Source organism: Lactuca virosa, chromosome 2, assembly GCF_052849685.1.
Source record: "Lactuca virosa cultivar CGN04683 chromosome 2, Lactuca_virosa_CGN04683_v6, whole genome shotgun sequence".
NCBI lineage: Eukaryota > Viridiplantae > Streptophyta > Magnoliopsida > Asterales > Asteraceae > Lactuca > Lactuca virosa.
The window spans coordinates 176,979,275-177,003,528 of record NC_136427.1 but is presented as its reverse complement, the minus strand read 5'-3'; the positions used below and the strand labels follow the sequence as shown (position 1 = coordinate 177,003,528).

At 33.7% G+C, this 24,254-nt stretch overlaps 1 protein-coding gene across 1 annotated transcript; it reads right to left on the bottom strand.

The window, feature by feature from the left end:
• Positions 1 to 12,843: 12,843 nt before the first annotated feature.
• PUP4 (purine permease 4) lies at positions 12,844 to 14,061 on the bottom strand. Its single transcript, XM_079076949.1, has one exon. It carries the CDS (start codon positions 14,059 to 14,061, stop codon positions 12,844 to 12,846), a length of 1,218 nt encoding a protein of 405 aa, XP_078933075.1.
• Between the last annotated feature and the right edge of the window lie 10,193 nt (positions 14,062 to 24,254).

Below are 24,254 nucleotides of genomic sequence, written 5' to 3'. Positions count from 1 at the left end.
AACCCTCGCAACCCGAACAGTCCTATCATCCGCTATCTCTACGTCCAGTGGACAGTCTAGTTCCCCCGGAGCTCAAACAAATCGCTTGCTAAGTGCGAGCGACACAAAAGATCGGGTAGCCCCCGAATCGAACAATACCAGAGCTGATATACCGTTCACAAGGAATGATCCTATAATGAAACACATAAACATAAGCAATAATAAATATCAATAAAGAGATAAGGAGAAGATACATACCCGTCACGACCTTGGGCGCTGCTCGTGCCTCCTTTGCGGTCAACTGGAAGGCTCTGCTCTTCGCCACTGGCGCCTCCGCCCAGCCCTGACGACCGTTGGTAATCCTCAAGGTAGTAGGAGCAGGTGCTGCCACCTGCCCTGTTGCTGCTAGACTCAGACACTGGGACCTCTTGTGGCCCCTCTGATTGCACTGAAAGCAAATCAGATCAGATACTGTCGGGGCGATGGTGGTAGCAGTACAATCCCTGCTAACATGACCAGTTCGGCCGCACTTGAAGCAGCCCGAACTACCAGCCCTACGCGTCCCCTCGTGCGACCTCCCACACTTGCCGCAGCGGCCTCGACCCTGTTGGCCCTTCCCTCGGTAATCTACCTTGGGCTTCTTGCCCGAACCCTCCATACCAGATGCTGCATCTGGTTTCCTTTTCCTCTCTATCTCTAAATCAATCTCTCTCTCTCTAGTCCTGTCAATCATATCCTCCATCGTCTTGCAGCTGGTCGGCTCATGAACTGTCGGATATCGCTCCTCAACATCTCATGATATCGGGCCTTTTTCATCTCCACGTCCGCCACATACTACGGAACGAGAAGGTCCCTCTCCCTGAACATAGCGATGATCTCCGTCACCGTCACAGTCGTCTGTCGGAGATCCTGGAACTCCCTAGCAAGCTACTGCACCTCAATCACAGGTGCAAACTCGGCCCTGAACCTAGCCGAAAAGTCACTCCAAGTCATCGCATCAAGAGATGCATCGTCTCCAATGGCATGAACGACCTCCTCCCACCAGTCACGTGCCCTGTCCTTCAGAAGACAGGAAGCAAGTCAGACCTTGTCCCCCTCGGGACATCGGCTAGTATGGAAGGCGTTGGCGACATTAGCTAACCACTTATTGCTAGTAATGGGGTCCCGAGCGCCATGATAGTCTGGAGCTCCACAAGGTCAAAACTACCTGAAAGTCATCGTGCGCAACCCTATCATGGCCGCCAGCTCAGTGTGGAATGCACTCAGTCTCTCATCCAAAAGCTCCAAGATACCCTCCTTGATCGTACTGAAGATCACAGGAGTCTGGTCTAAAATACTGCATGTGACCTCAGATGAAATGAACTCTATCATCTGCTTGTCGAGTTGCCCGACTCCAGAGCCCGAGCCTGATTCCTCACCGGCACCTGAACTGCTGACTGGCCTAGTGTCTAGCGTCACCATACTGAAAATACACCAAAACAAACATCAGTATACACATCATAACTCGAGGGATCTAACATACTACAAGTTTCCTGGGTTCCTCTCAACCTTCCTTGATTCGAGTACGGATCCTCTGCTTTCAGTAGTACGGGCCCATACTACCTTCCACATCTATCCGTACTTTCCTCAAGAACTGCCTTGACTTCCCCAAGTCCCTTCTACTGCTACTGCTGTTCTCACGCTAATATCATTCTAGGCTTGCCCTAGGGTAATCACCGACCCACTCTCCGCTATCAGCTGCATAAGAAGTCCCTGCTATCTCCCCCTAACTAGCTCGCGAATACCATTACATATCACTAAGACTAGATAATTCTTCGAATGAGAGGTCCTACCCTACAACGGTTGGACTCAAACAAGAGCTGCGAAATAGAGCTAAACCTAACCTTCTGAAATTATTTAGTCCTCGCAATATGTAACTTAACATATTCGTTTACTAGTTAGTTAAATATAACTAGAACTACTAAAATCACAAAGCAAGCAACATTCGAGCATCGAGTAAACATAATCAAGCATATTCTACTAAGACTATCATATCACTGACTAATCAGTACTAGCATGCAGTTCATAAAAATCATAAACATATAACAAACACATAAGGCATCCTTCCTAGATCCTTAGCCTAATCTAGCATGCAGTTCTCATAAGCATATCATAACATAAACTAGTATGGGTAATTTGGGAGTACTTACTTGAGCTCGGCTGATTGCATGAACCACACCTTTTTTTATCTTTTTAAAATCCTTTTTGAAAAAATGATTTTTCGTTTAAAATTTTTATACCAAGTCCTCAGTTTGAGTTCTGACACACCCGAGAGTGTGCCCGAATCCCTCAAACCAAGGCTCTGATACCAACTTGAAACATCCCAAAAATAAGGTCCAAAAATTTCATTTTTAATTTATGAATAAAACCATAGTAACCCAAATCATCTCATAAAACATAAGTGATAGTATCTCAAAACATCATATCAAAACACTGTGTCAAAATCACATGTCCAAACATCAAAGTAAATCGTCCCAGACTAAACGTTGTGGTGTGTGCAATGCAGTCATCCCGAGCTCTTCCCCTTACTAGCGGAAGTACCTAAAATCAAAACTGAAAACTGTAAGCACGAAGCTTAGTGAGTCTCCCCAAACTACCATGTACCATACACATAATCATGCTACTAGGAGATACGGGCCCCTGCCTACACTCAAGGAGATACGAGCCCCACCCACACTCCGTTAACTACGAGATACGGGCCCCACCCACACTCCACTGACTACGAGATACGGCCCCGCCCACACTCAGCTAACCACGAGATATGGGCCCCGTCCCCACTCGACTAAATATGAGATACGGTCCCCGCCCACACTCAGCTACTAAACATGCATACAAGTATCACACAGACAACAAGCATAATCAAATCTATCAATCATTCCTATATCCATACTCAAATAATGCTATGAGATACGGGCCTCGCCCACACTCGGCTATCTATGAGATATGGGCCTCGCCCACACTCAGCTACTAATCAAAACATATACGGGCCGGATTTGGTGTCTTCGACCCGTTCAAACTAGGAGGAAACTCGCCTCGCAAAGCTGACTGTGAAATCTCACGGTGAGGAATCTCTAACGGCTGCCCCAACGACTCCCCGGCTATCATTATCATAATAACACTTAGTCAAAATCCAGTAATCCTTCTTAGGGTAAAATGGCAATTTCATCCCTGGTCAAAGTCGACATTCTGGTCAAAGTTAAAGTCAACACTCCGAGTTGACTCAACTCGTCGAGTCATCCCCCTGACTCGCCGATTTCCCTAGCTACTCGCAGTCGTGATAAAGCGAGTCAACTCGTTGAGTCCCTCCTCAGATTCTTCGAGTTCTACCATATTAAGAATCGGGATAAATCGAATCAACTCGTCGAGTTCCTCTATGGACTCGACGAATTCCTCAGTCTGTTTGGGCCATCATAATGGATTAAGCCCCTACTCTTCAGATCTAAGCTTCATACTTATCATATACGCTGAAATTGTCCTTTCAAGGGTAAATTTTCCAACTTTACCCGTTAATACCTTTACTTAATGGGTTTAGCTCAAACCCTAACTCTTTAGGAACTAGATCTTGATCCTAAAGCCATCAATACTTTAAACCAAGGCATATAAACTGAGATCTAGACCTTAGACACCACATGAACACGTAAAGCTTCTACCTTTCCCTCCATGCATGGCCTTTTGGAGCTTAAAAGGCCAAAATGACATCCTATAGCTTGCATGGGGCTTCAATGGCCATAAAGTTTGCACCTTTATGCCATGAAAGACCTCCATGGTTCCAGATCTGATGGTATACTCACTTAGGACGTCCATATCCCAAAGATCATGCTTCTTGGACCAAAAACCCAATAAAATGATAATAAAGAGATCTAAGAAGTTACTAAGCAAGTTTGATACTTGCTTACCAGAAAATGATGAGAATGGAATGATGTCTCTGGATCTACTAGCTTCTTCTTGAATCCCCAAGCTTGTCCTTCCTTCACAAGCTTCAACACACACAAAGTTTCACTCAAAAATGGCTTACAAGCTTACAAATGCTTTAGGGTTTCTGAATATAGGGTTTGGGACTTGGAGGTTGGAAATGAGGCCAACATGTGGGGATTAAGATGCTTAAATAGGGTGCAAAACCCCGAAATTAGGGTTTCATTCTGGCAGCCCTACTCGTCGAGTTGAGGGCTCTCAACCCGTCGAGTAGCTTACTTAAAACCCGCGTCACTTCTGGTCTCTACTCGACGAGTTAAGTTTGGGGCTCCTAACTCGTCGAGTTGCTCTATAAAAATGAATAATTTATAATTTAAATGCGTACCAGGAACCATACGTTACACCACATTCTTTTCATAAATTATTTTTTGGAAGACAATCTTGGACTGCATATATATATATATATATATATATATATATATATATATATATATATATATATATATATATATATATATATATAAAACATGCTATTAGAGCGGCATTTGCACTTCTTGTCTAGTAACTCACCCGTTGCTTAACATATCTTTCTCTCGAAATTATTTTTTTATCGGGTCATATTGTCATTAATATCATCTAAATACATGTATAATATTAACTTTAACATCAAATATCAAATACAATTAAAAAACTAATAATATCATATGACAAGTTCTCATAGTTTGAAAACAATATATAAATATATTGTTACTAACATTAAATTAACAAACAAATAAATTATTAAGACTATTTCAAATTATATATATATATATATATATATATATATATATATATATATATATATATATATATATATATATATATTAAATCCGAGCTTAGGAATAGTATTCTTTTAGGCTTTAGGATTTTGCCACAAAAGTTTGCTGAACTTGACACTTTTAGTCCCTAAAGTCAAAAATTTTACATTTTTGCCTTTTGATTAAGTTTTTGTGCCTTAAGGTTTTTGCCACAAATCTTTAATGACTTTGACACTTTTAGTCCTTATATTCAAAGGTATTACATTTTGGTGTTTTTGCCACAATTCTTTAATGAATTTGACATTTTTTGTCCTTGTAGTCAAAAGTTTTACATTTTGACATAAAAAACACAAAAAACCTCCTTTAAAATTTTGCCAACATATTTTCCCAACGTTAACAACTTTAATATTATTCCCACAACATTTTGGATTTTCTCCACCAGTGTCCCTTTTTTTCGTTGTACACTTTTGACATCTAATTTTAGGAGTTGTCGACTTTCTTCCCTATTTATGGTGATTTACAATTTCAGCACATATCTTTTAAAGTTTGCCGATTTTTTCCATATTACCCCAAAAGCGGCATAGCCGCGGGTTCTTTACTAGTTCTTTATTAAAACTAAAAATATAATTATTAACAGAATAAATAACCAATCAAATAAAACTATGTTTGATAATTACTGAAAACATAAAATAACCAAAAATGAAAGTCTCTTACTTCTAGGTTATTTATTTATTATTATTTATTATTATTATTATTTTGAAACGGCAAACTATCCTACTCCTAATCTAATCCTAAACATCATCTATGTCTCCTAATGAGATTTGAATCTATAACCTCTCATTTGAGAGAGTCACTCCTTACCGCTAGACCAAAGACCATTTGGTTCTTATTTCTAGTTTTATAGCGGCGAGTAGCAACACAAAATGATATCAAATTATAAATAATAGCTATATGAAACTCACTGGTGTCCATATAAAAATTATTTATAATTTTTGATAAAATGTTAAAATTTCTCTATTGTAATTTTATTAACTTCCCACTGGTGTCCTATAAAATATATATATATATATATATATATATATATATATATATATATATATATATATATATATATATATATATATAGAGAGAGAGAGAGAGAGAGATAGGTTCATGTGCTTAAAATAATTATTGTGTTATTGTATGCATAAACGTGGACCAATCATTTTAAAAACCTAGATAGGGGTAAAATTGTAATCTTCGCTTTTAATTAATTTTAGTAATTAATTATTCAAATCATAAACCCTTTAATTAGGCAAAATCGTTTACATTTACCCTTTAAAATCCTAGACAAAAACATCGACATTTTACAATCAATCAAAGATCAGATGAAAGGTGAAGAAATGTCAAGCTCCAAAGTTGCAGAGATCATTGGCAGCTCCAGTATCGATTCAATCCAACAAGAATCTGAAGACTTATCTGTGATCCGCAATCAGCTTCTTCAAATCGAAGCCCAATAGTCCAATTTATTCGATCTCCTCGAGGTAATTTCAATTTCGTTGTTACTTTAGATTAACCCAACCAATTCTTTCTCATATCTCTGTTGCTCTGACATAAATTACAGAAATATATTGGGAGCTCACAGAATAGGATGCGATCATTGGAGTCTCGTGTACATGGGCTAGAGTCAACACTCGATGAAATTTCATTCGATTTGGCAAAGTCAACCGGAAGAATCTCAAATCCCGAACCTACCCTCTGTTGCAGGTTACCAGGTGCAGATCTTCAGCTATCGACTGCTTCTCTCTCGGTTCCGGCATAGTGTGTGAAGGGAAGAGAGGTGGGTGGTTCAATCGACGAGATGAAGAGGCGGCAGTTCGTTTAACGAACTCGTTCACGTATCTATGGCAAGTGTGTTGCGAGGTTTCTTGGTCGATTCTTGTTTCAGCCCCTTAGAGAAAACCCTACCTTTGGTGCTTCAGCGAACTCGTAATTCATCGCTTTTCCCTTTTCTTTCAGTTTACTAATTTAATTTCCATTGAAATTGATGATCGGTTTGTCGATTCTCATCGGATTCATGATATAAATCCCTGTTTAATTAGTGGATTCAATTGACTTTTGCTGTCAAATCTCTACTTCCGATTTCAAAATTGGTATAAATCTCCACTCATTTGAAATATGTTGTCGCAGACCCACGGATCCTTGCCAGAAGTCATCATCTTTGTTTCTACGTTTGTAATTTTCACTCCTTCGTCAAAATCCTAAAGGTACACAGGGTATGGGAGTCCATATGTCAAGATGGATATGCCTCATGGTTATCATTTATCAATTCAAGACATGGTACTACGAGGGTATATGTGTATTTTCATTCCTTGTCTTCTCAATAAAACATCCACTGAATTGATGTGTACACATCACCTTTAATATATACTGATTTGTAGCTTACTATGGAATCATAGAAGCAGGGTAGCTTACATACTTGCAATTCATGTTATTTTCACTTCAGGTCTGTTAGAATTTGCAAATTAACAATCTTTTGGTGAAATTTGTCATAGAGCTTATTATGATGCATGATAGGTGTTTGTGGAAGTTCCTGAAAAATAATCTGACCATACCATGTGGTATTCATTCTGTCAGATTTACTAAAATTTTGTGTTATTTATTTGTCATGCAAAAGCATTCTCAGAGAATATTATTATTACATGATTTGATTCATGGCAGTTATTTTGGTAAAATGTCTAATTTCATTGATGATCAAGGGCTTGAAGATTAGATGATGGCTGAAAAATTGTCACTGGTCTTCATAAAGGAAAGAGCTATTCTTCTGATAGAATAATTTACAATAAAATGATAGAAGTATATGTAATAATATATTCTGCTAGAATATTCAGGTCGAATAATATACATGGTTTTGTTTGTTATTAGTGAGTATTTCATTGTCATAGACTATTATATAAAGTTTTTACATTTTTAAGAATGTAATGAAAAATTTGAAGTTGTATCCAAAAATTTGTTATTAGTCGGTGTTGACATTCTAATAGAATATCATTCTAATAGAAATATATATCCTGAAATTCTTAGAGAATACAATTCTAACAGAATGACATTCTAACAGAATAAAATCGTGTTTAATTATAAAAATTACGTTATAATTAAAATTAAAGTAATTAAAAAAAATTAGAATTTTAACATCAAGAGAGTTAATTATCCCAAAAAATATGGAATTTTCCTTTTTTAAATTTATCTCAATTGTCTAAAATACCCTTAGAATGAAATTAGATGGTATTTTTCAATTATCTTTAATTTAATAATATGTATTAATCACTTTCTTAAAATAAGTAAAATGATTGGTCCATATTTATGCATACAATAACACAATAATTAGTTTAAATAGAATAACCTAAGCATATATATATATATATATATATATATATATATATATATATATATAGAGAGAGAGAGAGAGAGAGAGAGAGAGAATTAGGTTCATATATAAAATATAAGTATTGTGTGAGTGTATGGCTAATTCTAGACCAATCATTTAAAAATGGTAAATTAGTCAAATTGTAACTTTATTTAAATAAATAACCTTAATTAGCATCCTGTATAGAAGTAAGACATCCACTTAGAATACTACGCAACCTTCTTCGCCAAATCATGTAAGTGAATGCAATGTGTACTCCTATCAAGGGAAAATCACACACACGCAACCTTTTTCGCCAAATCATGTAAGTGAATGCAATGTGTACTCCTATCAAGGGAAAATCACACACAGAAACACACTTATGTGGCATGTTCGACCGTGAATAGAAATCAAAAAAGAGGAACGATAAAAAGGGAAGACATTTGCAAATAAAGAGGGCATCATCGAAGATATGTTGCTTCAGGTGGTTCGGTTCTGGTGCAGCGAAGTTGTCGTTGATGGCGGTGATGGTGATCCGAAGTGAAGATGATGATGTTCTTCTCACTTCGGCAGCCACATACAATTCTAATTTCTACCAAATGGGACTGATTCTTTAAGGTAATTACTCATCAATAGGAAATTAGGGTTATGCTTTTCTCGCTCATAAAATCCGCATTCATTAGACATCTTCTTCTTCATCTTTTTTTCTTCTAAAATTAGGGTTTACAAGAATAACCACATCTTATGAAGTTTAGGGAACTTGCATGTCTGGCTTGCGCTCAGATGGAGGATTCACTTGACTTCACACTTACTGAAAAATTATGTGAGGAAGAATGCATTTTACAAGTTGATTTATTGTATTTTAAGTTTTGCTTTTTCTTTCTTGAAAGTGTTCTCACCTCAACATAGTTTTTAAATGTACTTGCAGATTTCTTATTCCGACTTGGCAATTTCTTAATCAGATTTCCAAAAAACATTTCGACTTGGAGATTTTTGAAAAACATTGTGTTTCTGAATTTTTGTTTTCTGGTTTGCTTCGAGGTTTTGACTGTTGCTGATTTTTGGTATTTGAATCGTTGAAAATAGAATGCCAGGTAACTTTTGTTGATTCCGGTTTTGATTCTTGTTATTATGTTTTAAATGTTTCAAGACAGGTGCACTATGTTGGTAAAGGAATTATTTTAAATACTCTTGTTTATTATATGGTTTTTCCATGGATTTGATGAAAAAATAGGGCTATAGGGGTTTAATTTATTTTGAGTAAGTTTCTTTTTTTAAGAATATATCAAAGAAATAGATAGACACGTGTAATGAGAAAATGTTCCTTTTAGTCTACACATAATAAAGTGTTAGTTTTTTTTTTAAATATGATTAACAAATTATTTTTAATATTTATGAAAGTTAATTAATTATCACTTTTCGGCTTTGTATAATTCTTAATTTTCATTTTTATTTAGATATGATATAATAAAGTTAAAGTTTTTTTTGTAAGAACATCAAATATTTGATAACAAAACAAAACAAAATGACAAAGTTCCTTTTAGAACATCAAGTATTAACTAGACGATTGAAAAGAATATAAAGGGAAAACTGCAACAAAGTCCCTACGTATTGGCTTCATAATCGATTTAGTCCTTATATATTTTTTTTATTCAATTAAGTCTCAAAGTAATCGTATTCAATTTAACCATTTGACCCGGTCAACAGGTCATCCAACTTTCAAAAATTACATTTTTGGCCCAGATTTCAAATTTTATTACAAATTTGGTCCAAAATTTACACTTTTGGCCCAGATTTTAAATTTTGTTTAAAATTTGGTCCAAACTTACCCTTTTTGCCCAAATTTTAGAATTTTATTATGAATTCATCCTAACTTTAGTTTTTTTACAACTTTTTTTCTCAAAGAATTGTTTCTAATATGTTTTTTCTTTATAAAATCATATTTATACAAAAAAAATGTATTTTCACATAAAAATCTTATATTTTCTATATAAAAACTTTTTGAAAAAAGTTTTTTGTATATGAAATATCTAGTTATAAAAATAGGTATTTATTAAGTATATAAATATATACAAATCCTTTTTTATAAAAAAATGTATTCAAAAACGTATTTTACAAAAAAAAATGTACACAAACAAACCTATTTTATCTATATTTTTTTTATAAAATCGTGTTTGTTTATATTTTTTTATAAAAACGTGTTTGAATAGTTTTTTATATAATACGTGTTTGTATACATTTTATAAAATATATACAAACATGATTTTATAAAATATATACAAACACGTATTATATAAAAAATTATTCAAAAACGTTTTTATAAAATATATACAAACACGATTTTGTAAAACGTATACAAACACGTATTATATAAAAAATTATTCAAACACGTTTTTATATAAAAAAATATAAGCAAACACGATTTTATAAAAAAAATATAGATATATATATATATATATATATATATATATATATATATATATATATATATATATATATATATATATATATATATATATATATAAAGGTGATAGGTGTTTGTATACATTTTGTTTGTAAAATACTTTTTTGCATACATTTTTTTTTAAAAACGGATTTGTATATATTTATATACTTAATAAATACATATTTTTATAACTAGATATTTCATATACAAAAAACTTTTTAAAATTTTTTTTTATATAGAAAATATAAGATTTTTATGTGAAAATACGTTTCTTTTTTTGTATAAATATGATTTTATAAAGAAAAAACATATTAGAAACAAATTTTTGAGAAAAAAAGTTGTAAAAAAATTCAAGCTAGGATGAATTCATAATAAAATTATAAAATTTGGGCAAAAAGGGTTAAGTTTGGACCAAACTTGTAACAAAATTTAAAATCATGGCCAAAAGTGTAAATTTTGGACCAAATATGTAATAAATTTTGAAATCTGGGCCAAAAATGTAATTTTTGAAAGTTGGATGACCTGTTGACCGGGTCAAAGGGTTAAATTGAATACGATTACCAGTATTTGAGACTTAATTGAATAAAAAAAATATATAGAGACTAAATCGATTATTATACCAATATGTACGGACTTTAGTGCAACCCAAATATAAATACATGAAAAGGTAAAGATAAAAGACATATGAATGCCATAAAAAAACAAAGACATATTCTTCAAGAATAATGAAAAATTCTTCAAGAATGTATTAGATACATATATATTTTTTGTATATTCTTCAAAAATGATGACAAATTCTTAAAGAATGTAGCATAGAAGGTTGTGTGTATTTTTTGAAATGTTGTATATCAAAAAACAAAGACATATACTTCAAGAATGTTTTTTGTTTTAAAAATAATTCTTTTTTTATAGTATATATTCTTCATTATATTTCAATATATTTTTCTGAAAAAAATGATATGTTATTGTCTAATGTATGAGATTTATTTTTTAAGAATATTACTTCTCCACAAATAATATTCTTTAAGAATGAATGAATAAAAAACTACTAAATGTAATCGTATTCTTAAAAAATGAAAGAATCAAAATTCTTTAAGAATGAAAGAATCAAAATACAACTTCATATTTGTCGAATGAAGTTGTATTCTAAAAAAATTGGATTTATTTTAAATTTATCGAATAAGATACTATATTTGGTTTAATTTTTATTAATTAATTTTATTTAGTTTCCTAAAATGTAAACAAATCAATTCTCTCTCTTTATAAAATTTAATTTTTGCCGTTACAATTAATTAAGTAATTAAGTCTAATTATAGAATACATGCTAGTCTATGTTAATAACATGTACCTTAAAATCACAACCCTTTATTTTTTTAATCTAGTAGTCAAGATTTGGTCATACAGTCACACAATACTTATGATTCATATATGATCCCAACCTCTATATATATATATATATATATATATATATATATATATATATATATATATATATATATATATATATATATACTAGTTTATAACCCGTGGGAACCACGGTTATAAAATTAATTAAACTTTTATAATAAAAATTTATAACTTTTAGTCAATTATTTTAAATAAGTTATTTTAAATAAATTATTAATTAAGTGATATATCAAAATTTTAAAGTTGTTATAACTTCAAATTTAACATATAATTAGAAAATTTAAATTTGAATTTTGAAATGAGTTGTTTAATATATATCTACATGACTAATAGCATAATATTAATGAGTAGTTGTATTAGGATGACACTTGGCAAAATGAGATTAAAACTATTCATTTATTAGAATATATTTTTTGGTAGGAAGGTAAGAAGTTTTTTTTGTACATATTTTTTCCGCGAACAAACTTAATGAATCATTAGATGATTCATTTGTAAGATGATTCACAAGAAAAAATTCTCAAAAAAACATCTCGATGATTCATTTATACAATGATTTTGTTGTTATTCACTAAAATTGTCATAAAAGTGAATTTTTTCTTAATTTACTTAAAAATGAATCATAAAGATGTTTTTTTGAGAATTTTTTCTTGTGAATCATGTTACAAATGAATCATCTAGTGATTCATTTATTTTGTTCGTCAAAAATATATGTAGAAAAAAAACTTTTTACCTTCCTACCAAAAAAAAATTTCTTACCGGATATATATATATATATATATATATATATATATATATATATATATATATAATGTGTGTGCATTTAATAAGATAAAAACGAAGTATTAATATTTTCCTTTTATTACAAATAAACCTACCATGTTTTAGTGGTGATCTTCCGTTACAATCTCAGATAACTCCAACAACGACTTCTTTTGTTCCTGTTGTAGACCCAGTGGTGGGGTATCTTCACCGCTTCTACTGTTGTTTTCTTTCGTGTCTTGCGTCATCCTCAAATACATCCCGTACACATACGAACAGAATCCCCATAAACACAACAACGTCGACACCACCTTTTGGCCCTTGAAATCATCGCCATACACCACCACCCCTCCTACTACATTCATTGCCATCAACGCCGTCATGCATATCCCTCCGGTTAAAGAAGTGGTTAGAAACACCATCCCGGCTGCACCCATAAAACTCAGCTGCCACGTCACCACGTTGAAACATATCATCACCCAATACTTGGTGGGTCCTAGATCAAACACGGTTATGCTTTCATGTCTCATCTCTTTAAAACCTCCAGCCAACGCCATTGCTAATGTGGCAACAGCAGTAGCTGTTGCCTCCATTACGAACTGCATTTCCATCACCATTGCATAACAATCCACCTTACTGTAAATCTTTTCCATGAGTGGAAGGTAGAGCGCGAACAACAACCCTGCGCAAACGGTGGAGAAGAAACCCAGGAGGTATTTGGTAGTTGTCAATCCTTCGGGCCGATCGGCTTTAGAACTTAGTGCCAAGAGCACACAACTCAGCGTTAGAAGAATGACACAATTAAGGTTTAAAAATGTGATCTTTTGCTTCACAATAATGACCGAAAGAAGAAGAATAAACACGAGTTGAGAAGACAACACTAGAGACGAAGTAGAAAGAGGAAGATATGAATTACCCCAAGAAAAGCAAAGGTTACTAATCATCAACATTAACCCTATCCCGAATGATAATCCCAAAAGTTTCATATCGAAACTTGAAAAGGGTTTTCGTCTATTCAAAATTTGACCATTTTTAGGCAGAAAATGGTGGAGATAATATGGAAGGTATATCGGAAGGAGAAGAAGAGGAAATCCTACTGATTGGACCCAAGTAGAGACCCATCGGCTGGATCCTTTGTGGTTGAAGTAAAATTTCAAGAGGAGTGAAGAAGCCACTGAACCTACGAAAAGACATATGTAGTTAATTGCTAAAAGTAATTTGTAAGCCTTACCATTAAGCTTAGATTTGTTGGAAGTGAAAATAGAGTGGTTGATTTGTTGATGTTCCGGACCATGGACTCGAGCCTTCTTGGGAGATATTGAATGCGATGAATTGTTCATCTCGAGGAGGGAGAGATGAGAGGGATTTGCTTACGAGTGAATGAAATTACGCAAACATAGGTTTTGTTCACTAATTTAAAGGGGATGAAATGCTTGGTGATTTCATATATTGTTTAAATGATATATACAAAACCATATAAGAGAGAAATTTTAGGCCATATTTACGGCAACTACATATTATTACATAATACTGAATTATTACTAAAATAGAAAATGTCATTAAAGACAGTTACATTAAAGATTTGTTTAGGAGTGAATGAAATTATGCAAACATAGGTTTTGTTCACTAATTTAAAGGGGATGAAATGCTTGGTGATTTCATATATTGTTTAAACGATATATACAAAACCATATAAGAGAGAAATTTTAGGCCATATTTACGGGGGAAATCTCCAGAAAATTCCTAAAATTTTATCATAATTTACGAAAAAGTCTCAAACTAAATTTTGTTTACGAAAAAGCATGAATTACCGGTAAAAATGGCGATTTGACCCATTTTTCCCGGTTTACCGGTTTCATTACTTACCTGTTTCAATAAAGTCTCATTATTTTATCATAATTTACGAATAAGTCCTAAACTAAAATTTAGTGATGATTTGACCATTTTCTCTATGTAACATACATTTTACTCATTTCATTGCTAACCCGAACACCTAGTCATTAAATGAGATGATGAGATGGATATGTTAAGTTTTATAATGTTATGTTTAGTATAAAACTTGATATTCTGATGTATTGTATATATTCTTTTGGAACATAAAATGCATCCAACAAAAACTGCAATAATTAAATAAACTAGCAACAACTGCGTTATTTTTTACGTTTATAAGAAATATCAAATTGCCTATCTAATCTTATGTAACCTAACATATCCATCTCATGAGACATCAACTCATTTTCTGTCTTTTTTTTCCTGGAAACACACATTTTATTGGTTTCATTGCTGACCTAGATACATAGTCATAAATTAGCCGATAAGATGAATATCAAAATTTACAGTAAATGTAGTATTATATAACCCATTGTATCCATCTTATCAGCTAATTTAATGATTAGGTGTCTAAGTCTCATTATTGTATATTCTTTTGGAACATAAAATGCATCCAACAAATACTGCAATAATTAAATAAACTAGCAGCAACTGCGTTATTTTTTACGTTTATAGGAAATATCAAATTGCCTATCTAATCTTATGTAACCTAACATATCCATCTCATGAGACATCAACTCATTTTCTGTCCTTTTTTCCTGGAAACACACATTTTATTGGTTTCATTGCTGACCTAGATACATAGTCATAAATTAGCCGATAAGATGGATATCAAATTTTACAGTAAATGTAGTATTATATAACCCATCGTATCCATCTTATCAGCTAATTTAATGATTACATGAAGAAAAGGGCCAAATCATCACTAAATTTTAGTTTAGGACTTATTCGTAAATTAGGATAAAATAATGAGACTTTATTGAAACAGGTAAGTAATGAAACCGGTAAACCGGGAAAAAGGGGTCAAATCGCCATTTTACCGGTAATTCATGCTTTTTCGTAAACAAAATTTAGTTTGAGACTTTTTCGTAAATTAGGGTAAAATTTTAGAAATTTTCTGGAGATTTCCCTATTTACGACAACTACATATTATATAATACTGAATTATTACTAAAATACAAATGTCATTAAAGATAGTTACATTAAAGATAGTGAGGTGATCAATGGGTCAGACCCGTCCTCTCCTGACCCACTCCGAATCGGATTAGGGACCGAAAACCAAGATTTCTTGAAAATATATAGACCAAAAACTGAATCGGATTAGAGATACCGGTTCGGTTCGGTTCAGTTCTGGCAACAGTTTCCGGTTCTAGACCCAGAGTATGCTCATTACAACATTGTTTTGTTTGTGTGTCGCTAGCCCATTAATGTGATTTGAGTATAGTAGCAATGGGGGAGAAATAACAATCCCGTGTTTAACCTATTGTAAATTTTATTTTGTTAATCATTAAATCTTCTTGTTTCTTTAACTAAGTTTTATTTCGTTACTACCTAAAGTGGAATTCTATCGCTTGTTTCATTCTCTTGGGATTTTTTGTATAAGAATAAACCCATATATAATTTTGTTGGAAAATTAATTTAATTAAATTCCAAAAATGGATTTTCTCCATTTTTGAGCACAAATTGTGGACTCTAAATACAATCAAAACGAGCTATTGATTATATATTCATGTTCTCGTCCGTGATATCTACGTTTCGATATATCACACGTCCAAAACGGATTAAAAATGAATGAAAAATTATTTGTCAAAGTAGGGCAATTTGAAGAGAAATTAAAGGAGTTAAGTGGGTTTAAAATTCATCCCACATTGGTGGGAGAATGAAAAGGAAATTGATTTATAACTACAAAGACTAGCTACATTTGTAAGACTTATTAGAACCAAGACTCTCTCTTGCGCGCGCACGTAGGGGGTGCAAATGCGAGCTAATTTGGCTTTGAGCCACTGAATTTATGTCCGGGCATGAATGCACCACCGGTCGACCAGAAAAGTTCAAGGACCTGACCTTTTTTGCATTTTTTTCCTTTTGGTTAACCATTACAAAACTGAATTAAGAGCAATTAATCATAGATTTCGGTTTTGATTTCTTGATTAATTTTCTTATTTAATTGTGACAGTTACGATTTCGTTTTAATTGCATCAGTTACATTGGGTAGTATATATATACAATGCCTATGTGACTGATTTGATACACCGGATGAAACGAAATCACTCTCTTCCTCTCTTACGCTTCTGCTTCATCTCTTCTCTCTGCTGCAACCAAGGTATAATCCGGGCCAACTGAGGGTTCGGACAATCTAGAAGAATTGATTTCTGCTGTTGTATCCTGGGAAACAAACACCCATATAGGGCGAATTTGTTTTAAGGAAACTGTGTTAAACACAGACCTCAATCAAGAATTTTATGGTTTTGTTCTTTTGTATAATTTTGGGTTATATTTTCCTAACAAATTTAACAAATAAAACATCATTTGAAATGGAAGATGTCATTACCACACTAAAAATGCTGCCATATAGGCGTCACCTCATTTTTGTGACACCTCTTCAACATCTTGCTATTTAGGTGGGGTGGATAGCCACTCTTTTTATCAATATAAATTTAACATTATTTTAAATATGTTTTAAGTTCAACAGATTAAAATAATAATAATAATAATAATAATAATAATAAAACTTAAAGTCTTGCAACCTTACACATTTTAAAACGAAAAAAAAACGCATAAACATAACACTACTTAAACACTTAAAAAAAGCCTTAGACTATCATAGCTACTACAAACTAATGGACATCTTCATCGGAAAATTGATCTTCTAAATCATCGACCGGTTCCGCGTTAAAATCGATGTGATCAACGGTCCAAACATGTTCCTTCAAGTCTCTACGAAGATCATGATGGATCTCAACATTATGAACTATTCCTCTTCTTGCCATGTACATGTCGCTAACCTCAAATGCTTGTGTCGGTGGAACGATCTCGTTTTCGTGATACTTACATATTATATTTCTTTCATCTTCAAGAATCATATTATACGATATGATACAAGTATATATCACCTCACTCATTTTCTTCTCTTTGACAAAAAACGTTAGGTATTTCAGTATATGCCAACATTTTTTAAGAGCGTCAAAACGCTTGTTCAACATATTTCATCGCCTTCTCTTGAGCTCTCTTCAACTTCAAACTCTTTCGATCATTAGGACAAGACAATGACTTCAAAAAACATGAACGCTCCGGATAGATCTTGTCCACAAGATAATACCCGTAAATGTAAGACGTTTCATGCACAACAAACGAAAAATCTGGTACAGTCTCGTTATACATATCGTTAAATATCGTAGACGTGTTAAGAACATTTATGTCATTCAAGGAACCAGCAGAACCATAGAATGCATGTCATAACCACAAATCATGTGAGGCTACCGCTTCACGTATGCGGGGTTGTATTTATAGATATAAAAAAAAAGAAAAAAAATATTTTAAAAAATGAGTCGTCAACTCTTTAGGTGAAGAGTGTTAGGTTTTCTATGCAACAGAACACATTGATCATGGCATCAAAAACATAACAACATCTTATGTGTTCATGCGACCTAAGGATCTAAGTTTCATACTAATTACTACTACCATATGAAAACATAAACAAGAAAAAAGAACTACATACCTCTTTAGTAGCCAGAGACCTTCGAGTTTGAGACCTTGTGCATTCCACCTTGTTTGGATGAAAGGATACAACCAGAATCTATTTATTGGTTCACACCCAATTAACTTAAAAGATTAGAATCAAAATAACTAGGATAGGGTCAAACTCAAGATGAGTTTGTCCACTAGAAAGGAGGGAAAAGATGGTGAATTTGTGAAACCAATGACTAAGGAAGAATGAAATCCCTAAGGCCCTATTTATAACATTAGATCCCTTCCTAGGTTTTGTACTCCAACCTATGTGCGATGGAATAGCAATTTCGAAATTCCCTCTTATCCAATAGGGATTTCGCCCAACCGTATCTCCCATAAGGGTTCTGGAATATTCCCAATTAATCAATTATTCATTAATTGATATTCAACCCTTTAATTAATTAAATTGTTAATTAATTCCCAAATTATTTTCCAATTAGTTTCTGATTAATTATTAAACACTAATAATCAATAAATTATTTACTCCTTTATTTATTTTACTTAATTTGTGTCTTGAGAGCAACCTAAGAGGACCCTTCTATTACTAAAGATTTCACTAATAGTTAATGACCTTGGACACTCTTTCTAATAGTCTCCCACTTTGACAAGTCATCAACTATACGAGGACCAATACTTCTCTAGTAATCAACAAATAGAATATCATCTAATGATCTTCCAAACTCTGATATAATCAACTTCAGCCCTTAGATAAGTGGTCAACTATAATCTTAGAAATCATGATTATGTTTCCTGATAATGATCTGTGACGACTACGTCTGACTACTAAATTGATGATAATTTATTTTATTTCCTTTTTTTATAGTTTATTTTAGATCTTTTAGCCCTTTTTATTAGTATTGCATTGTATATTCTTTATTGTCTTTATCATGGATCATGTCGGCTACTCTCTATTTTGCATGAGGTATTTTGCAGGGTTTGGGAGTCTCGATGTGGTTGCGGTTTGGCTTGGATATGGGCTTGGAGGGCTTTTGAGACATTATTGGGCTTTTTGGATCCTTCAAAGAAGAATTAGGCTTAAAATGTTGAAGACTTGGATGAAGTGGGCTTATGAAGATGACTAAAAAAGATGGACTTGGACTATTCATTTGAAGCTTGAACATGATTGGCCAAATTTAAATCATGTGAGGTGAGGAAGGGACCAATGGAATCTTGAGTGGAGGGGCGGAGTAATGGAGAAAAAGATCTAATAACATTCCAACATCGTTTGCGAGGGTGGAGTCTCGGTCGTGCAAACTTGCAAGGGTACCCGTGCAACTACACACTTTGGGGTATTTTGGTCATTTTGCTCATGATTTACCTTGAGGGGTTAGGTTTGGCAGCCACACTTCGATTTTCCACCATCGGAGCACCTTGGAGGTGATTGTTGAGAGCTTGATCTACATTCTTCTCATCCTTCTAGTAATTTTTAGTTTCTTGATGCAAAAATACTTTTGTGATTGTTATCTTATTCCCATGAGTGGCTAATCTCTTTATTTTGGTTGACTTGGGCTAAAACCCTTAGATATTTGTGGGTTTTGAAGGTGTGACAACTAGCAAAATGAGACAGATCAAGTCTAAAATGTAACCATGTACAAGAGAATTCGCAATGAAAACTTGTTACAATAGATCCTTAAAGGGCAATGCTTGTATAAGAACATGTATATATATATATATATATATATATATATATATATATATATATATATATGATTTGAAAATCATATATATATATATATATATATATATATACCTTGAAAATCATATTCATAATGAACACTTGATAGCAACATGATTTATCAAGAAATTCGAAATCTCAAATTTGCATTCGAAGTGTTTAAGTTTGGACCGAGAAGCCTTAAGCCAAGAAGCCTTGCAACCGAGAACATCCACCACCTCGGATCGATAACCTTAGTTCTCGGCCTCTAAGAACCGAAAACCTTGGCCTCGGAATTGGGGATCTCGGTTGAGTGGGTAATCCGAGGTGTTGACCTAGTGATTTAACACCTCACCTTTACACCCATTTAACCACCACACCTCCATACTAAGCATGCAAATACCCCCAAGTATCCATGAAACCACCTCCTCCCTCTCCATTTAAACTCACGGCCGAAGATCACCCCACCACCACCAAAAACTCTTTCTTTCAAATTAACTCATCTTAACCTCTAAAAAACAAGCCAAAACTCTCTAAGATCATCACTTTCAAGCTGGTCCTAAGGATTTTGGTAAGCATTTTCATAATCCTCAAGTGTTTTAACACATTTTCATGTCAATTTCATCATCTTTACACACATTATCATGTGTTAAACCCTTAGGATAATCACATCTCCAAAGAAGTTCATTAACTTCATATAAGACCTTAGGCTCGAAATCTTCATCTCACCACTACAAACTACTCACAAACCCACTCAAGGTGAGTTCATACCCCCACTTTTTTTTCGAGATTTTTATGTTTTTTTTTTGGGGGGGGGGGATACAAGTTTAAAAATTGTTTATTATACAAATATTTGCATATCTTGCTTAAATGTCGAAATATATGTCATTATATGCACAAGATATCATAATCACTAGCCATTTTACAAATATTCATGATATTTGTTTAATGAATGCAAAACTACAAGAACAAACTTATTTTATGATTATAATAGTCAAAATAAGGTTATGTTTGGAAAACTACATGATTTTAGTATTTTTCTATAAAAAGGTAGTTTTCTAAGAAAAAGGTATATTTTGTAGTCTTTATACAATTTTGGTGGGTCACAACTCAAAAGTGTTATGTTTGACTATATATGCTGGGCACAATGTGACAACTTTATTATTATATAAAATATTATATAAAAAGTTTCAACAAACAAACAGAATAAACTATAATGGATATAGTTGGTAGTCATAATACTATATTATCAATTGTAATAGTTAAATGATTATTTAAAGACATAATTATTTTATTTACAAGCAAAAAGAGTTTTCAGTACACGTAAATCGATTGATATAACTTTGTGAGACAGTTAGCTTCACAATACCCACCAGAGTATACGTTAATGTCCTGATTTATAACTAGAGTCTCTTGTAGGGAGAACGTGACACTTGTGTATAGATCTATATGGGATTGACAACCCCGCACCTAAACTGTTAGCTACAGTTAGACCGACAGGTCTGGGGTGATAAATGTCATAACAGTTCTGACGTCGAAGCACATCGTTCAGGCAACTAGTCGTATTAGTATGGTTATAATAACTCACATAGAGTATCAACAACACAATTGATTTACGGAGTAACATACATTTCAAGTAGTTTTATATAAAGATAAAACTTCATTACATCATTTCACAGTGCAGTATTACTTACATTTCTAGTCTTGGTACTTAAGACTTACAACTCATTTTTAAGAAAATATCGGATTTTCTGGAAGTATACACTATCATTTTCACGAAACATTACAAACCCTTTTCATAGAAAATGTTTATGAACTCACCAACTTAAATTTTGACACTTTTCAAAATCACTTGTATTCTCAGGAAATCAGTAGCAGGTAATCACGAGAAATTTGGAGGATGGAACGTCGTCACATTATTTCCTTCATTTTTGTCACATGCATCTGATGTCATGTAAACAGTATTTGAACACAATGTAATCTTATTAAACATTCAATATAATGGTTGTGATGCTATGTTTCATTTATATTCAATTGTTATGATACTGTACATGAAGTCATCCGCCCCCAGACGTTTCCGCCGTTCCGGTTCGGGGGTGTGACAGATTGGTATCAGAGCATTGTTTATAGTGAATCAAGTATGTCAACCCAAATAAAATATACAACTATAAATACAATGGGGCTAAAACACTCTGACTAAAAGTATACTTTTAAAAATATAATAATATTTTCATAAAAAGTATACGTGCATGCATACTAGGAACATTGTTATAATAAGAATCATATAAAAGTGTTTAGAGGAGTTAGACACTACGATTAAGCCTAGACAGTTATGTAATCATATCTTGGATGAATATAGCCTGATCAACTATATTTATGTGAGATATGACTAACATGTGTTTAGGAATGATTGTAGTGGATAACAAACCTAAAACTTACCAACCCTAAAACTTTAGAATCAAACATAAAAATTTAAAATATTATACGAGTGTTTTAGAATACTAAAAAATCATACACTTAAGTCTTTCTTATATTTCTCACATCTCCATTCTCGCACAGACATCATGGCGGGATTTCACCTACCTGGAGACCCCTACTTCCCTAACCAGGGAAATGGTGGATGGATTGAAGAGGATCCAGAAGAGGATCCTGAGGAACTAATGGAGAAGGAACCCGAAGAGGATCCCGAAGAGAATCCAGAGGTGGAGGAAGAGGAAGAGGAAGAGGAGGAATCGGATGCGGAGTCCAAAGTCATAAATCATCCTTACATCGCCCGCGTCCCTGCACATCGTTTAGGCTACAATGGACCCACGCCCCGCTGGGCGGAAGACTTGGAGAGGTGGAGCCGGTAACAACGTCAGCGTTCTCCCTATGGGATGGAGCGAGGTTACTATAACCTCCACCACGGGGGTCCGGCTGATAGGGCCCTTCCCATTATGGTTCAACGGATTTCACACCTCGGGGACCAGACTAGAGCAGCGACGAACCGGATTGTGGAGCTAGGGGCTGCTACTGAGGCCGCTAACTCCCAAGATCGATGGATGGAGAGGGATTACCCCCGTACATGTCACCTCATTGACAGCCTCCACGAGGACCTTACCTGTTGGGGTTCGAAGATTGTGATGTGTCGAAGGTGTCTAAGCTGTTTTGTATTTTTGATAGTGATGTAATGCTATTATAAAGGCATTTATGTTTCGAAACTGTAATGCATAGTCCTTTGTATTTTTTGTATGCTTTCTACTTTTTCCTATAAATAGGGTCGATGCATAAGATAGATAGAACTTTTGAAACTCTTCTGTCTGAATACTCTTTGTATCGTGAAAGCATAATTGAGCTGAAACAAGATTATATTTACTCTCTATGTTCTTAATTCATTTCGATTCAGATCTCGTTTCATTACTCGATTAAATAAACCTCTACAATTAGTATCAGAGCAGGAATCATACTGCAATGATCTAATTTTCATCTTGTATCAATCGTATTTTGAATCTCGTCTTTGATTCAAAAGTTTCCGCACTTTTGATACTGAAAATCATCTTTGATCTTCAATTGTGATTTGATTCTGCAACTAGTTTGTTTAATCGAGTGTTCTGCTTGCTTTTTCTGATCAATTCATCCATTAATTCTCAAAATTTTGAAGTTTTTCTGAGAATTTGTCCGTACATCAATGGTGAATTTCAATATGAACACGATGACGTCTTTTTCTCATCTGCTAGGATCTTCAACAAAGATTCCTATGTTTATTCCAGAGTATTATGATCAATGGGCTGATCGCATGGAAGACTACCTGAATGGACTGGATGAAGAGCTTTGGGATTGTATTACTGGAAATGTTCTTTCTCCAGTGAATGTTCAAAATATTGGTTCATCTGCTTCAACTCAAAGTGTTTCTGATCAAACAACAAGATTGAAGAAGAAGAGATGTATGAGAGAGCTTCGTGGTGCTCTTCCTCCGGTTGTTTATAACTACGTTCGTAGTTGTAAATCTGCAAAAGAAATCTGGAATACTCTCAAGGAGAAGTTTCAAGGGAGTGAAAAGACGAAAATCAGTTCAGTGAAGCATTGTTTGGTGGAATTGAAAGAGTTCAAACAAAAGGAAGGTGAATCTATTGAACTCTACTACGATCGTTTGAACGAGCTCATCTACAAATGCAATCACAATGGAATAACCAGGTCAACCATGGAGTTTAATCTTACTTTTGTTAAGGGACTACGAAAAGAATGGCAAAATGTGAGTCTAATGGTGAAGACTCAACAGAGCTTCAATACATCAACTCTGAATGATCTTTACAATTTGCTGAAACTCATGAGCCAGAAGTT